The sequence below is a fragment of the Gekko japonicus genome, unplaced genomic scaffold (genome assembly GCF_001447785.1).
Source record: "Gekko japonicus isolate JY-2015 unplaced genomic scaffold, Gekko_japonicus_V1.1 scaffold252, whole genome shotgun sequence".
NCBI classification, from domain to species: domain Eukaryota; kingdom Metazoa; phylum Chordata; class Lepidosauria; order Squamata; family Gekkonidae; genus Gekko; species Gekko japonicus.
In genome coordinates this window covers 1,104,599-1,122,294 of record NW_015163612.1, presented here as the reverse complement: position 1 = coordinate 1,122,294, position 17,696 = coordinate 1,104,599, and the positions used below count along the sequence as shown (strand labels likewise).

At 45.0% G+C, this 17,696-nt stretch overlaps 1 protein-coding gene across 1 annotated transcript; it reads left to right on the top strand.

The window, feature by feature from the left end:
• The first annotated feature begins 5,583 nt into the window (after positions 1 to 5,583).
• FABP7 (fatty acid binding protein 7, brain) lies at positions 5,584 to 10,750 on the top strand. Its single transcript, XM_015407347.1, has 4 exons — positions 5,584 to 5,777; positions 7,245 to 7,417; positions 8,557 to 8,658; positions 10,507 to 10,750. The coding sequence occupies exons 1-4, from the start codon at positions 5,705 to 5,707 to the stop codon at positions 10,555 to 10,557; spliced, it is 399 nt and encodes a 132-aa protein (XP_015262833.1). The 5' UTR covers positions 5,584 to 5,704; the 3' UTR covers positions 10,558 to 10,750.
• Positions 10,751 to 17,696: the final 6,946 nt, after the last annotated feature.

Below are 17,696 nucleotides of genomic sequence, written 5' to 3'. Positions count from 1 at the left end.
GCTGGGGCATTCCAGAGGAGGGGCAGGGTATAGTATCTTCACCTCCTTCAACTTACATTCTGCCTGCCTGGCACCAGTACCACCAACTCCTTTGGTTCTTTCCAGGCAGCCTTCCAGCAGAAACAGAGCCAGGACTGATGCCATTCACAGTACAGCGCCAACCACCTGCTGAGTCTACAGCAGGACCAACAGCTGCAGTGACCAGTGTACATCTGGCTGCTTTCTTGTTTAGACACCAACTTTATTGTTGTAGCTTGGCTCCGTCACCATTGCAAGCTGCTCAACAGACAACAGTTTGAGCACTATAGTTGTCCTTAGCATGGGCATGTAGTGACAGGGACCGTTCTACCTGTAATTCTTCCACCTGTCAGTGCATCTTTCAAAGGCACAGGAGCCTTTCAAGAACAAGAGAATGAGAGACTTTGTTCAGAATGCTGAACATCCCATTCAATAAATGTTTGGATTGTTCCATTGTTTTGTCTCTGTTTGAATGGGTTATGGAAGATGGGGGATCTATGGCGACCCTACACACCGGGAAGGGCTGAGAGGGCGGAGGCTCCAATGTCTGCACCTTCTGTACTAGCAAAGGGGAGGGGGGAGCTCCTTTGGGTTAATAATCCCCCTGATCACTGCTGGTATGTAGGCTACATCCCAGGGAGAAGGGGATGGAGAAGTTTTAGCAGAGAGACACTTGATGTGAATCCTGTCATAAGTCTTTCAGGTGTGATTCCCTGTGCAAAGAACTGGAACTGATTTGTTTATTACACATAACAGAGGATAAAACTTGAGTCCAGTGGCACCTTTAAGACCAACAAAGTTTTATTCAAGGCATAAGCTTTCATGTGCATACACACTTCTTCAGATACATTGAAATGGAAGTTAACAGTCCATACGTATAGGTAAAGGGTGCTAATTTGCTGCTCATTATACCCTGCTGAGGTCGCCACAGCAAATTGATACTGAGTGTCCAAGGCCGGGGCACCCGCCCAGAGCCTCTTTCTAGAGGCTGTTGTATTTATTTCCACAACGGGCCTTTTCCCTAGTGTATTCAGTAAGTAAATAAAAGCTGCACATATAAGGGACCCTCCCAAACAGGCACCAGCCAGACCAGATCTGCTGAGCTTCAGGAAGGTTGCTGGATCGTGTGCCATCCAGCCGTTTCCCTGGAAAGGACCTGCTCTAATGCCTTTTATGGCAACCTGTCTTGACAAAAAAAATAACCAAGCAAAGCTTTTCCTGTCACTTTATATCTATACCACAAAAAATTTCACTCACTTTCTTCTTTACTTCATCTCAGACTACTGTTAGAGGCACAACAGTCCAGTGATACCTAAAGATTAATTAAATTATTCCAAAACGCATTCCAGCATTAAGCTGTTGTGAGTCAGATCAGGTGGCAACTCTGAGTGACAAAAAGTGATCTGGGAATAAATGTGTTAGTCTTTAAGATGCCACTGGACTTTTTTTTTTGGTTGCATCAGACTAACCTGGCTACCCCTGTGGTATGAAAGGCTGTGCAGGGCAAGAATTAAAAAAAAATCCCCCAAAGGGAGGCAGGCAGGCAGTCTCGCACTCAGTGGCAGGAGAGGGAAGGGAGCAGCAGGAGTCTCCATGCCGCCAGACTCTCTGCCTGGCATTCTGCCTCTGTGCCCCAGCTTTCTTCTTGGCAACCCTGGGTCCCTTTCACCACCAGCCTTCCTCACCAGGACTCAGGCTGCAGCCTCAGTGCCACGGACTGCCAGGTTCTGGCTCCAGTGCCAGGTGCCTCCAGCCTAGATGCCCGGGTCTACTGACAACGTGCCATGCCTGCCTCTCTCCCTTCTCCCCTCCCTGACAGTTCCCCTGCAGCCTCTAGCCAACCCTTCCACTTCAATATGCTCCCAGCCAGGCCCGTAGCCAGGAATTTTTTGAATTCAGGGGGCCTTTAAATAAGTCAGGGGGCACCCCACACACACCCACCCCCAAGGGAGCACCTGGGCTGAATGGGAAGTTGATGGTAAGTCATGGGGCCGAGCCCCGAGATGCCCCACTGTAGCTAAGGGCCTGCTCCCAGCTCACTTGAGGCTCCCTCCGCACAGCCAAGCACTATGTTCCTACAAACCACACACTCCATCCTCTGTGCATGGCACAGTCCTTTGGGGAGGGGCAGCACAGGGTCAGGCAAAGGTTGGGTGGGCCAATAAAGAGCCAGGCTGGACTAGACCCATGGGCGCCGCAACTCCAAATGCTCCCAGGAACACAACGCTGGCCAAGAGCTGCCGCTTTTTGTTGGTCTGAGGAAAGAGGTGTATGTCCATTCTGGACTCCTGCACTTCCATTCACGGAAACTACAAGGGAGAAACAGGGAATGACTGCATGGGCCCCTGTGCTCAACTTATCGGTATTGCCACAAGGCTCAGAGAATACTGGCAAAGCCAAAGAGTGAGGGAGGCAGTGTGACTTGGCCTGGAGCCTTTGACTGCATAGCAGCCTGAGCAGGAGAAGCATCTCAGCAGGGGCCCAGCCTTTTGGGCACTCCTCAGAAGCTGGCACCCTGGGCACCCAACGAAGTCACCTATCTGGTTGGGCCCGTTCTGTGCAATAAGCAAACCAAGGTTTATGAACTGTCTTCAAAGACAGCCCAATGTCGTGTGCATTGCAGTCATTCAGCCTCGATGTTACAAAGGCCCCGGTTGCATTGGCCAGATGAGCTCTGGTCACAGTGCAGTTCTAAACAGAGTTACACCTTTCTAAACCCAATGGCTCCATCAGTTAAAACAATCCATAAATTCATTGATTACATTCTTTGGATCAGAGTAATAACCTGTGTTTCTCTCTCTTCATTAAAATGCTTTTCCCTTCCAATATTTCAGGAGTACACACAGCCAGTGTCAAGATATTGTGGAGACTTCTGGAATTTCTCTGAGTTCAAGGAATTGCACAAGGCCAGATGGTTAAGCAAACAGGATTTGGAGTGGGTCATTTACAAACAGATCTGAATACAAAGGGGACAAAGTCCCCTCTTGATCTATTTCTCCTTGGACTGTGTCTCTAAGCAAGCTCTGCTATGAGCTGTCCAAGGTTCCTTGCCCAATACAGGTGCATGCACATTCCACCAGGTACAAGCTTCTTCAGCAGCAGTGAAGGCAGGTCTAGCCCTTGAAGCAGTGTGCAGTGCAGCCATGTGATCCTCCAAGTCTGACCTTTGTGAAGCATTATACCATGGAGGTTGATGCTGTGACGAAAGAAATTGGAAACGAGGTGTTAACAATCATTCTTTCATTGAGAGCATCATACGCACCTTCCTCAAGAGGGTAAGTTAGCTCACTATTCCCCCACGTGGGACTGCACGCTGCCCATCACAATGAAAATATGGTTGCACTAACCTGTAATTGTTGTTCATTGAGTGGTTTTCTGTGCAGTCATACATCCCTCCTTCCTGCCCTGCAGTGAGCTCTCAGTTATTCTCTGATTAAGATCACTTTCTACCTTGATGAGCTCTCCGCAACAGCATATCAGAACTGAGGACAGGTGCTTTGTTCCCCCTACGCATTAATTCAAAAATGGCAGACAAAGATGGTGCAGGGGGGAGCGCTTCACACCTTTTTAAGAGATCTAGAAATCTGTGCACAGTGGCCTGTATTTGAGGTTAGGTGTGAAAATAAGAATGGACACCCCTTCCTGATTTGTGGGATATGTATTCTCTGCCCCCCCCGCCCCCCTAAGATGCTGGAATGGAAGCTGGCTTCAGCCATGGTTCCAAAGTAACCTCAAGAACAATGTGACCAGACCTGATGTCTCTGATTGCATGACTCTAAAAACAGGGTCCTTTGATCATGGGGTTGAGCAGGTAATCTCAATGTCCAGGAATCGGGCCATTCTGATAAATTGTTAGGTTTGGGGGTTTTTTTTGCGGAAGTGATGTATCAGCTGAAGCTGATAAAAAGTGTGATGTGCCACAGAGGAGACCTGAGCCTCCAGCTGTAGGCCGGGATCTAGCAGCACTTCCGAGCTATGAACCTACTTCTTCAGGGGGAGTGAACACCCTCCAAGACAGGCTGACTCTGCAGTCCTTGGACAGAGGTCCTTGGCTGACTCTGTAGTCCTTGGACAAAGACCAACAGCACTTCAGTTTGGCCCTCATTCATCCCATTTCCTTCTCCAGGCACCTGATCAGGATTTCCACAGACCCAACTGACTCAGCTGTTAAAGAGAAATGCCCCCCCCCCATTTCTGAGTGCTACCATTTTGTAATGTCTGGTTTGGGTTTGTTCCTTCTCTTATAGAGACACTGTCTGATTTAGCTGGCAAAAATGTCAAAAGGGCATAAAACTGTATGTATCACATTAGAAGATTTCAAGGGGAATGAGCCACTGATGATACAGCTGATGCTGCTGAGTCCTGTGATAGTGTCACTTGAGTGGATAAGGAGATAGAGTTGGTACTGGGATTTGTTGTGGGTCTGGTCTCTTGGTTTGTATCTTCAGAGGGTGGTCCATTATTGCTGGTGAGTAGTTGATTCAGGTTGGGGAGGATGTTTGCAAGCAAGGGCTAGAGACCCCTGAAGAATTACGTAAGTAGAGGACCATTTTCCAGAAGAGGCTGCAAAATGCTTATAACCTGATGGAGAGATTAGCGAGGAGCTGTATGTGACAGACAGTGGCATGCTGTTATTTCCCTGATTGGGTCTGCTCTGTACAAGATGACTACTGGGTAACTGCCTACTCTTGCCAGCCGGTCTCTTCAGTTCTCCAGGTGGCTACTGTAATTTTCAGAATGCTTGGTGTAAATTCTTTAGTTGCTTGTTTCTGTCTGAAGTTTAATTTCTAGACTTGGCAGTAGGCAATGGAATATGCAGTTTGACCTGGATGGTATCTGGAAGAGTTCATTTGTGCATTGGAGTCCATAATTTTGGGACGGGATCCAGACTGAGGGTGGTGTAGGGACTGTTGAACTCCTGGTAGAATTTCTTAAAGACTTTCTTACATGGGTCCAGATGATTAAAATGTCACTGGTAAATTGCAAGTGGAAATGAGTCAGATGCTGAAGAATCATTTTAAATCTCCAGAAACATCTCCACAAACTAGATTTAATGTATATCATTTTATTAATTTGTCTCTTTTGTTTGGTAGATTTGTGAATGTTATATTTTTCTTTCATACCTTTCTTGTTTAAGAGATAAGGAGTTAATACTTGGGTTTGAATTTTTTTCACACAGATAATAAGACTTTCAGTGTCTTTCTGAAATTGTCACCAGCACAGAATTTCAGCGGAAACTAATCTGAATGTCTCATTGTTCGGCTATCCTTTAGAGGCTGCTATGTTCCTTGCCAAGTTTTCACAGAACCTAAAAGACCCTCACACATTTTTGCATTCCCCTCACTCACAGAAGAGCCTGTTCCTCTCCCTCCCCTAATTTCCCAGGCTGAGTAGGGTAGCTAGTCCAACCCACTGTGTTGACCCAGTGGCCTGATCCAATCATCAAACAGAGTGAAAATCTTCACACACACACACACACACACCAACTTTTGCCTTGAAGGAGGAATGGGAAGGCTAGGGTGGAGTTTGCCAGTTAAATTTTTTTTCTGGACTGCCTGCCTCTTCTCTCATTAAAGAAGAGGTTGTGCTGGTGAGAAGCTGCAGGACTTTAACCCAATATAAGGAACAGGATCCACTTCTCCCTCCCCAGCTTCATTCTAGCTGCCTAGTTCACCCAGCAGCTAAGATGGTTGAGGCATTCTGTGCTACCTGGAAACTGACTGACAGCCAGAACTTTGACGAGTACATGAAGGCACTGGGTACGTAGAAGGCGCTGCGCAGAATCCTGATTTTTCTTTAGCAGTTCTAGCCAACTGAGTTTGAGATTTTCTGTCGATTTGACTAGTCTGACTGATGTCAGATTGGCAACAGAGAGTAAAAAGAGGATAATTTTAATATGTTAAGTAACGCATGTGTTGCAAAGGAGATTTTGTCATTTAAATTCTGTGTAAGCTAACGTACAACCCTGTTAAATAAAGGCATTTACAGTTAAGCAAAAGTAGGTTGTGAACCTAAACGTGCTTACTAGGAAGCAAGTTTAATTGAAAACAATGTAACTCAGAACTAAGGCTGAGGTCTTAATCAATGCTTACATGGGTTCTATTTAGATCAATAGAACAGAGTAAGTCTATTTAGGACTGACCTGTCAATGTTTTTTAGGGTCAGGTTGCAGCATTTCAGTTAGAGTTTCTTCCAAGAAAATAATTCCAGGAATCATAGAGCCTATAGCAATATGATCCTAACCTCATTTATTCATAGGCACTGTTGAGACTTTCCATAGAAAGTAAATGGACTGAAACGTCCATCAGTTTAAATTCAAGTATTGGAGTTCAGCTGAATTGAAAATCAGGTTGTTTTCCAATATAATAAAAATAGAAAGAACTGTCTCTGTGTGTTTAGGAGGTGTCTGAAAGAGAATAATAGCACTTTGCTCAATTCTGTAAGTGCCTGGGAATGGTTGTACCCTGGTATTTGTGGGAAAGAAATTATATTTGGCACAATGACAAAGGCAGGTACAAATGTGGGAGGAATAACACAAAATTGTCAACAATGAGCAAAAATGTAGCTGTCTCCCGAGAAGGCAAAGTAATGGTATGCGTCTCCAGTGCCTCTGTACTCTCATTGCTTGCAATTTGGTGAGTTACTTCAGCAGTATTGAAAAGGGGTATGGGGGAGGGGAATCTCCATGTGATCAGAAAAGTATATAGTTAACATGTGGATGACTGAACTGAAGAACAAAATTGGGCACAGCCTGATTCTTTATATATGCAGCTGGAAGCAAGTCCCACTGGGTTCAGCTGGATTTTCTCCCAGGAAAGTGAGCACAGTACTTTTACTGTGATCGTTTTTCTTTTGAATGCTGATTCTTTTAGTTGCCTTAAGCATGTTCATAAAAAGGTGGGATGTAAATAAAATAAAGTGACATCTTTCTTCGTAAATGAAACAAGATGTTTGAATAGGCATAGGTACATCATTTTCTTATGTTTTATAGTCAAAGTTTGAATAGGCATAGGTACATCATTTTCTCATGTTTTATAGTCAAAGGACACACACACACACACACATATATATATATATACACATGTTCACACACACACACACACATATATATATACATGTTCGCTACCTCAAGCAGGACTCTGGGGAGGCAGCCTAGACGTAGTTCTAAATTAATTAATAAAATCAGCCATTTGCAGTAATAATTTGTTCTTTAAAAAATATATTAGGAGTTGGCTTTGCTACTCGCCAAGTGGGGAATGTTACCAAACCAACGGTGATCATCAGTCAGGAGGAGAACAAAGTGGTGATCAGGACCCAGAGCACGTTCAAGAACACAGAAATCAGCTTCAAACTTGGTGAAGAATTTGATGAAACCACAGCAGATGACAGAAACTGCAAAGTAAGTAAGCAACAGCCTGTGCAGCAGCAGTCTTACTGAAAAGACAACACGTTTGTGGATGAGTGAGGGAAAAATTTGTCTGCTGTCACTGAAGAGGGCTTTAAGTAAACAGAGGGGAAAGGGGGGGAGAACAAAAAGAGGAAAGGGTCGATTTCGGATTATTCGGTGTGCTCAAGGAATAATCCTGCCATCCCCGGCATAAATCCCATTAATTAATATGGGACTTACTTCAGAACAGAGTGCTTAGAATTGCTCTCTTACTGAGCTCTCTCCCTGGGAGTAAGCCTCATTAACTAACACGGGACTTACTTCTGAGGAGACTTGCCTTAGGATTGCTCCCTTGCAGTGCCATTATAAGCAGGGTTGTGTGTGTGTAATGTATCGTCGAGTCGCTAGCCTGAGCCATCTAGGTAAGCAGAGTTACAGCCTTCTGAGACCCTTGAAGTAAATGAATTTAGAAGAGTGTTATTCTGTTTAGGATTGCACTTTTAGTGTGCCAGAGGCTTCCAGGTGGTGGTGGAAACAGCAACAGCAGGGAGAAACATGGACTCCTCTGTGCCCACTGTATTTCCATAAGAGTTCCAAAATCTCCTCTACAATAGTATGTCCTAGATCCCTTCCAGAAATTCCTTGGCTCAGGTCCAAGTTTCCCCTAAAACTTACATTTTGTCTCTCATTTTCTTTCAAAATCTAAACCTCATTTGGTTCAAGGAATTCTATGTCTTTCACTAGACCTTGACAAATAGTTCATCGTGCCCTATGGAAACTGAAACACCCTACAGCAGGTCAAGTATGACAATGAGATTAATAATACAAACAGTTTAAAACATACTTTGTTATTTCAGCTACCCATACAAGAATAAAATAATTATGTATATAGTTTACAAGCAGTCTAAAATGTATCAGATGGTTCATGGATCTGAAATTAAAAATGGCTCAGATTCACTCAATGACCATATAAGTTTAATAATAACAGTTCAAGGATGTATTGTTACTTGTCCAACTGAAATCAAAGGGGTTTTGAAAGTGCCTAAATTTGGCTGGATGGTGCTAAGAGGTATTTGTGAAATCTTCCTGATACTTCCTGCGATTTCAGATGAAACCGTCTTTGTGTTCAATTGTTGCTTTTCTGCCCACAGTCTGTTGTGACCCTGGATGGAGATAAACTAGTTCATGTACAGAAATGGGATGGAAAAGAAACAAAGTTTGTCAGAGAAATTAAAGATGACAAAATGGTCATGGTACGTGCAGAAAGCTTTTGTTTTGATTTTGATTTCATATGCACCCATGCTGGATAACAGAATGCATATATGGGATTTGTTGCAAATATTTTGAGAATTTTCTCCCCTATATTAAGAAAGACAAGTGTCTAAAGAGTCTGTTTCACAGCATCATTCCACTGTTAAGATGAGCAACCATGAAAATTTGAAAAACAGGAAAAGCGCAATCTCTGATTCCCAGGCTCACCTTACTTGGGAATGCTCTAAAGCAATTGCATTTTCATCTTAACTTGGTTCTCTTGCAGCAATGTCGTCCTTTCTTCTTCAGACTTCAGATGAATGAACAGATGAGATTTCATAACATATCCCCAAAAAATCTATAAAGTGTCTTTCTCTTATCTCATTTGCCCCTTCTGCCCTTGGGTTTCCCATGAAGCTTACATTTTGTCTTTCATTTTCTTTCAAAATCTAAACCTCATTTGGTTCAAGGAATTCTATGTCTTTCACTAGACCTTGACAATTGGTTCATCATGCCCTGTGCTGATGGAATAACCATGCAATGTACTATGAACAAAATTCTCATTCCTAGCTTCCACATACTTCAGTGTCATTTTAATACAGGCCGATTGGCCTAGTTCCAACAGAGAGATTTCCACAAACACAAAAAGGCAATTTCCACCAACTCACCCCCCACCTGGTGTTGTTTCTAGGGATCCCATTTCCCACAGAGGTGACATTTGGGAAGGCATTTTGAACTGCAGCAGGAGAAGGGAGGTGGGGAAATTCTGTTCTGCAGATGGAAATTCTTTCACCTATAGAAATCTCTTCTGGATCCAAGCCATATTATGCACTACTAAAAATGGCCTAAAGGTGATAGCTTTTCCTGTCCACATCATTTTTCAGTCATTATAGTACATGGTCAGGCCAATTTCCAATTGTCCTTAAAATATGCAAAACTCCATATTACTCTTATTCTGTTAATGTGTTACAGCCAACACTGAATATTATGATACCTGTGGGTAATCTACAGTAGTAGCAAATGAGAATATGTTTGCAATGAATTTTGTTGCTTATCCATAATGAACTAAAATTTCAAATTACACAACCAGAAAGCTATAAAGAAACATTGTTTGTTAATTATATTACACAAATTAGGAAGTGTTGCAAAAACACCCTCAATACATTCAGTATGAATGTATTTATTTCTGCCCCCAGGCACACTCTGGGAAATACTGTGATGTGGTTCAGATTAAACTGAGGAAAAGCTGGCTGTAGAGTGTGCCTATTGGCAAGCACTTGTGATATCAACAATAGACTTCCCCAATCCCCAGAGCATTTTTTTTAAAAAAACCTTGCATTTCATAAGGAAAAAGTAAGTTCCTTATGCACATCATTCTATATATTCCTCTTTAAAATATTTACAAAACACAAGAAAAGGGCAAGACTGATGGCTGGACTAGTACTCAGTTTGCTGGTATACAGTAAGGCAAACTGCAAAGCCAGGATCACACTAACCTGAAGAACTGATATCATGACAATTAAATTGTTATATCTTTCTTCACCTTTATTCTTGCTTCAGGGCTTGTCATTCCTGGATATGAAAATTTCAATTTTATGTACAATGAAAGCTGAAAATGGTAGATAGTGGGGCAGTCTCTGCTAATAGCCATTGCTGTGTTGACAGACTTCCGCGACTGACATGATACTGCATAAATTCTGTAGCCCATGCCAGATTGTGCAACAGAAGCAAAATTCTGCAGCAGTTTCTTGTTGAAGCACTGTATAATCTGTCTAATCTATACAGAGCTTTGTGTCATGTCCAATGGCTCATATGTATCCTAATTATTCGATTTCTTCTTGAACTTGCAGACCCTCACCTTTGGCGATATTGTTGCTGTTCGCCACTATGAAAAGGCATAGAATTTGACAATACCCTATCTGGGTTTTTAATTCTTCTGGAAGGAGTAAAGAGCTGTCTGCAGTTAACTATCTCTGAAATGAACATTGCTTACATGGAAGGAAAACAGCATGATAGTTTTATGCCATCAGACTGGCAAACCCGTGTTTATGTAAATTGTGACAAGTAAAACTTTGCAATAAATCTCTGAAATACTTCCATGTCTGCTTAAATATCCATCAATAATGGTTGACATTTTATGAAACCGAAAACAAAGTGAAATTCAAACATTCTGGGTTTATATGAATGGTACTGTGGTTCAATACCAATTGTTCAAATAGGACTATCTCAATACTCAATAAGTGGTCACAGTAAAGGACTAACTACATGATAAGCTCTTCTCCCTCTCTATTCCCCTCGACACATTCATGCTCATATTCATCTCTTCCATGCATACATATTCTCTCACATGAACTCCTGCAACTATTACATACACACTCTCCCTGCCTCGCATACACCATGCTACACACATTCTCTTTCTCACACATATATGCACATCAATCCCTTCTTCTTCATCTCCTTCTCTCCACACCCTGCCCTTCTCCTCACCCCTCCCTATACTTATACTCCCTGGACTGGCAGGTGGCAGCAACAATTATGTTGACGGAAGCATTGGAGTCCGTGACCACCCTAGAGTCTTCATGCTTGGTAGCTCCTAGGAAGCATCCGGCAGAAGAAACATGTATAGGCTGTTGCCTACCCCAAAAGTGCTGGGGACAGGATGAAAGTGTCTGCAGGGTCCTCCTGTATGACTGTTCCAGGGAAACGACTGATTATAGACTGATACAGAGTTTGTCCTCAGTGGCTGAACGCAGACACTAAGCCAGCCCTATCATAAGGAAATCTGCAGGGCCTTTTGTCTTGGCTGAAGAGAAGCTTCAGTCAATTCCTTCTTCTGGCAGGTCCAGGACTAATGTATAAATGTAATACTGTTGCTGGGGAGCTTCCTTGATGATATCGTGAGGGCACCTGCACAATCCTCACTCATGATAGTTTTGGGGAGACAAGGGACCATTTTGACTCCCACTATGTGTCTGCAATGGTAGGTCATCCTACCACTGATAAAAACCCCTCTCTTACTCTGCCTCTGCCTTATTCTGTCTATTTTTAAAGATATATTGATGGTTAAAGGTAAAGGTTCCCTTGCTCGAAAGCCAGTCGAGTCCGACTCTAGGGTTGCGGTGCTCATCTCCATTTCAAAGCCGAAGAGCCAGCGCTGTCCGAAGACGTTTCCGTGGTCATGTGGCCGGCATGACTAAACACCAAGGCACACGGAACGCTGTTACCTTCCCACCAAAGTGGTACCTATTTATCTACTTGCAATTTCCTGCTTTCAAACTGCTAGGTTGGCAGGAGCTGGAACTAGAGACGGGAGCTCACTTCATCATGCAGCACCCAGGTCTCGAACTGCTGAACTACTGACCTTCCACAGCCTGCAGTTCAGCGTCTTAACCACTTGAGCCACTGCAGCTCTCCTATTGATTGTTAGTGGATGCCTAAATCAACAAACCACGTATAAATAGCCAATTTTACAGTTTGTTATTTTATTATCATACATCTTAAGTGACATCATTATTTCTGATTGGGATCTCAGGCAATGAATAGTCATCAAATTACTCCACAAACAGATAATGCACAACAGACTATGACCAATTCTTTTTATGAGATTCATATTAAAATTAAATGTTGGAACCATGAATATGACTTAAATCTTATCTTTGCTCTGTAGCTTCACATTCATTAACAATGAGTAGGATTGCCAAATTTTGTGGAACCTTCATTGATTGTAAACTTGTGGTATTCGGCCTCTGCTTGTTCATGGGTCACCTACTGGACATATTTAGAAGTCCTAAAAATTAACAAAAAATACTATCAGGAAACTTTCCTCAGTCTTTCCTGATTCTTTTTTCTAAACTGTGCAAAGGGATTGTTTTGGAAGGCTGAAATAAAACAGCCATGAGATATTCAGGGAACTACAAACCAGTAATGAAATATATTTGCTAAATTATCTGAACAAAATCTGCTACACAGTACTGCATCTACAATTACGAAAAGCACAGGTGATCCATGTAATAACTTACAGAGGTTACTGGCCATGAACCAATTTGAGATTTTAAATTTTCAGTAAGTCTATTTTTTAACAAGGCAATGAATTTTTGCCATAGGTTTTCTAGAGATTAAGGGCCCAGTCCTGTCTAGTAATGGGCGTGATGTCCACCCCCAGCGCATTACCACAGAGTCCTGTTCCACTTATATAGCCACATAGACACCTATGTGGCTATGCAAGTGGAACAGGACTCTGTGGTAATACTCTGGGGGTGGACATCATGCCCATATACACATGGCAAAGGAGTCCACTGATGGGAAAGGAGGTTTATGCGCACTTCCCATATCTCCATGCAGCCTTCCATCTCAATACAAGAAAAGAAATCTAGCTGTTGATCTGTAAGATGCACGTGGATCTCAACATATGCAGCAGCCCCTTCTGCTGCTTTCATGCACACTCATGCATAAAGGAAGTCAAAGGGGCCACTGCATGTATTTTGAGGTTGACCAACTTACTCACTGGCTGGCTGCCACAGCCAGCTTAGCACTGCAGTAGCAGCACCTACTGCTGCTACATTGTGTGGCTGAGGAGGGTGGGTAGAAGGAAAAGGGGGAGAGGAAAGGAGAGACAGTACACGGTTCCCTTACAAGGATGTTAAGCTCAGGATAGATTTCAAAATAGAGTTTTTTTACCGATTTTTGAACTCAGGAAAATTTGCTACACTTCTCATTTTAATGCACTTCATTTGGTTAGTCTATCAGTTAAAGGACGTCCAGGGTGACTGTACAGAGGAAGGCAATGGCAAACCAGCTCTGAATGTGCCTTGAAAACCCTATGGGGTTCACTGTAAGTTGTCTGTGACTTGACGGCACTTTCCACTACACCAATTAAATAGGTTTAATCTCACAAGAGTATAAAATGGGTCTATCATGTGTCACACACAGTTAACTGTATTGTGCAGATTGTATAATGTACTGGGTTCGGACACGAGGTAGTGAAATCAGCTCATGAGTTTATTGTAATTCAGCTCGGATACAGACAACGAGAGCAGGACCAGAGGCCTGCTTAAATCCCCATTCTAAACTACACCCAAGCACACACCCACACCCGTGATAGGATTATTTACAGTGCACCCCACATCCCATAGGTTAACTCTCGGATCCTGGCTGCTCGATAGGTGCATTTTAGGATCCGTGCTGTCTATTGTCTTGAAAGCGAAGCTTGGGCCACTCACGTGTCCACGTGTGGACCCGACCATGTTCGTGGTCTATGTAAGAACACAACAACCCTCCCCCCATAGTTCAAATTCCCCCCTAGCACACGAAGTCTTTTAGGTGAACTGGCCTTCGCCGCTTCCTCATGGAGCGGCATAATTCAGTCGCCGGAGCCGGCAGGCTTGCAGCCGACTCTGTAGATTCCGTAGAAGTCTCTGGCGGCTGCATTGGTGTCAGAGTGCCACTGGGGGTTTGTGCTTCTGATGTCTGAGGGCTGTCGCCTGTGGCCCCTGTAGGCGGGGGTTCATTTGGCCCGGGTTGTGCTTGACCGGAGGCAGGGTTCTCACCAGCTTTGCTGGATTCCGGGGCCAAATACTCTTCTTCCTTGCTCTCCTCTGCTGTGGCCTGGTCCGTGGGCGGCAACCGTCATCTCAATTGGTTGATGTGCCATCGGAGGATTAGGCCCTCACCCGTTGAGACCTCGTAAGACAGAGGCCCAGCCACCCACTCAACCCTTTCTGGGATCTATGCTGGCCCACGCGAGAAGTTCTGGGCATACACTGAGTCTCCTGGAATGAACCCCTGGGGAGCTTTCTGGCTGTCCTGCATCTGGCCATGTTCCAGGGCCCGATCCGGGTGCAGCCGGTCCAGCTGGGTCATGAGACGCCTACCCATCAACAATTCCGCGGGGCTGCAACTGGTGGCAGAGGTAGGGGGCATCCTTTGGCTGAAAAGGAATGCTGCCAGCCGGTGGTCCCATTCCCCCTGTACGATCCGGTGGAGGGACTCTTTCGTTGTCCACAACATTCTTTCTGCCTGGCTGTTGGTCGCGGGGTGGAACGGGGATGAGCGGACATGCTGAATTCCATAATAGCGCACAAAGTCTTGGAATTCAGCCGACATGAACGCGGTCCCATTGTCGGACATGAACATGTCCGGAATGCCGTGTGTACTGAAGATCTTCCACATGGCACGAATGGTGGTGCGGGACAACATGGTAGTCACCGGAATGACCTCCAGCCATTTCGAGGAAGAGTCTACTAAAATGAAGAATACTTGACCTTGGAAGGGCCCCGCGAAGTCCACAAGCAACTGGGCCCACGGCTTGTGTGTCGATTCCCATGGCCAGACCGGAGCTGCTGGAGGTGCTGGCCGCGATTCCTGGCATGTCTGGCAGTGCTTCACTCAATCCTTGATTTCCCTGTCCATGCCTGGCCACCAGAAGTAGCTGAGGGCCAGAGCCTTCATCTGCACGATTCCCAGGTGGGTCTCGTGCAGAGCTGCGAGCACACGCTGGCACAGGGGTGAGGGTACCACCACCTGGCTACCCCAGAGCAGGCACCCCTTGTGTGCCAACAGCTTGTCCCGGCGGGATGAGAGGGCAGCAAATTCCAGGCCCAACCTGCCTGCGGGCCATCCCCTCCCCACCCAGTCCAGGACCCGGGAGAGGATACGATCATGAGCAGTGTGGTGGCTTCAACCACCTGGACGGGCTGGTTGGGCAGGTCCTCGAGAAGGCCGGATCGGGGTTGCAGGCTGGCAATGGCAGGCAGCTCAGGGCGTCTGTGTGGCTCATAGCTTTCCCGGGCCAGTGGAGGAGGACATACTGGTACCTGGCCAGAAAAATGAACCACTGGAGCACCCAGGGCAACAGCATCTGGGGGGTTTGCCAGTCTGGGGCCAGGAGACCTAAGAGGGGTTTGTGATCTGTGACAATCATGAAGGGCCAGCCATACAAATAATCATGAAATTTTTTAACCCCCGCCACAATGGCGAAGGCTTCCTTGTCTATCTGGGCGTAATTATGCTCCATCGCAGATAGGGTGTGGGAATAATAAGCAACTGGCACCTCCCGGCTGACCGGCAATCTGTGACCCAGGACCACCCCCACCCCGTATGCGGAGGCATCATAGACGAGGATGACGGGGAGGGACTCATCAAAATGCACCAGGACATCATTGGAAACCAGCAAGTCCTTAAACGGCCCTGAACATGGCGGTGTGCCAGGGCCCCCAGACCCACAGGGCGTTCTTGTCCAGGAGGTGGTGAAGAGGTTCTGCCATGGCAGCCTTACGTGGGAGGAAGGAATGATAAAAGTTCAAGAGGCCTAAGAAGGCCTGGAGTTCGGCTTTAGATGATGGAGTGGGTGCTTGGACAATGGTGCAGATCTTCGCATCTGTGGAATGAATGCCATGTGCGTCGACCACGAATCCCAATCAAAACAAGGACAAACAGATTAAAAAACAGTTTTTATTCGAGAGCTATTATTGCTTTAAATGCTGTATGAATTGGAATTTGGTGGTTTTGTTGACATTGGTGGTTAAGTTGCAATGTGAACCCTAATGGTTGTGTGAGTGTATATGAGTATGGTTGTGTGAGTGTATATGAGTATGCTTGTAGATCACCGAATGATTGCACCTTAATTTCGTTGTACTATGTACAATGACAATAAAGTATATTATTATTATTAGGAACTCAACTCGAGGGACACCCAGCAGACATTTTTCTCACTTTACCTTCAGGCCAGCATCATTGAAGCACTGGAGGACAACGCACAGATGCTCAGTGAAGGTCTCAGCCATGGGAGCCGCGATTAAAACATCATCAAAGAAGGGCTGGAATCCAGGGATACCGTTGAGGAGACAATTCATCAGGTTTTGAAAGATTCCTGGGGCCACACTGACTCCAAACTGCAGTCTTCTTGGACTTCCAGTTTATGGCGACATGCTGGTGGATGCATCCCCCGGACCTCCAGGGGATGTGATCTGCGCACAGGTGGAAAGAAGGGGGGCGACTGGTCGCTCCCCCCCCGGAGCCTTGGCAAAAGGCTCCTAGCCATGGGGCTTTTGAAGGGTGACCTCTTCACCAGCGTGATGCTGGGGAATTGAGATGCTCCTCCACTCCGACAGTTCTGCTGCTGAGTGTCCGTATGGATTTTGAACGTGTGCCGAGCGAGGTCGTATGACCAACAATGAACAGTGAGTCGGGTTAAAGCGAATACAAGAATTTAAAAAGAAAGCTACCCCCTGGGAATGGTGAAAAAAGAGAGTGGGGGAGGGGCCCTCCCATGCGCATGAACTAAACAACGAAATACTAAGGGGGAGCAGAAGAAAAAGCGTTGAAATCTATTTTGAGAGACTTACCAGAGCACGGATAAGCATATGGCCGTATTTCAGAGACTTTAGCAAGTTTTCATAAAAGTAAACAATCCATAAAGATGGTGGGGAAGAGGGCAGAGAAAGATAAACCAGCAAAAGTGAAACCAGCCGGGACCATGAGGCCTCAACCGAAAGAGGCCACTGAGTTCTCCAAAATGTTGGCAGATTCCTTGCGCCCTCTGCTGGACCAGGCGACTAACATCAAACAACAGCTGACGACTCTAAACCAGAATCTTGCAACTCAGTAGCTCCAACTGACTGAGACTTTAAAAATAACGAAGCAAACAGCTGAGAAGGTGAAGGAAATGGACGCCAACACTAAAAAAGTCAAGAAAAAGGTGCAAAAGCTGGAAAAGAAACAAGCTTCGGAAGAATCACAACTTTTACAGCTGCAAATGGAGAAAGCAAGTCTGGTCCTACAGTTTCAAGGGGTTAAAAGGTGAGAATCTAAAGCAACTCCTGAGTGAAGCATTAGCCCCAGTTACAGATTTGAAAGCAGAGTATCTTGCAAGCGAAATAAATGTGGTCTATACGTCCTATTCCGTGTACATCAAAAAGAATAATCTGCCTGGGGAAATAGTGGCCAGATTCTCAAAATGACATGTGAGGGATTCTATCCTGAAAGCAACTACAGGAACACCCTTGAAAATCAGGGACAATACCATCAGGATTCTAAAAGACAT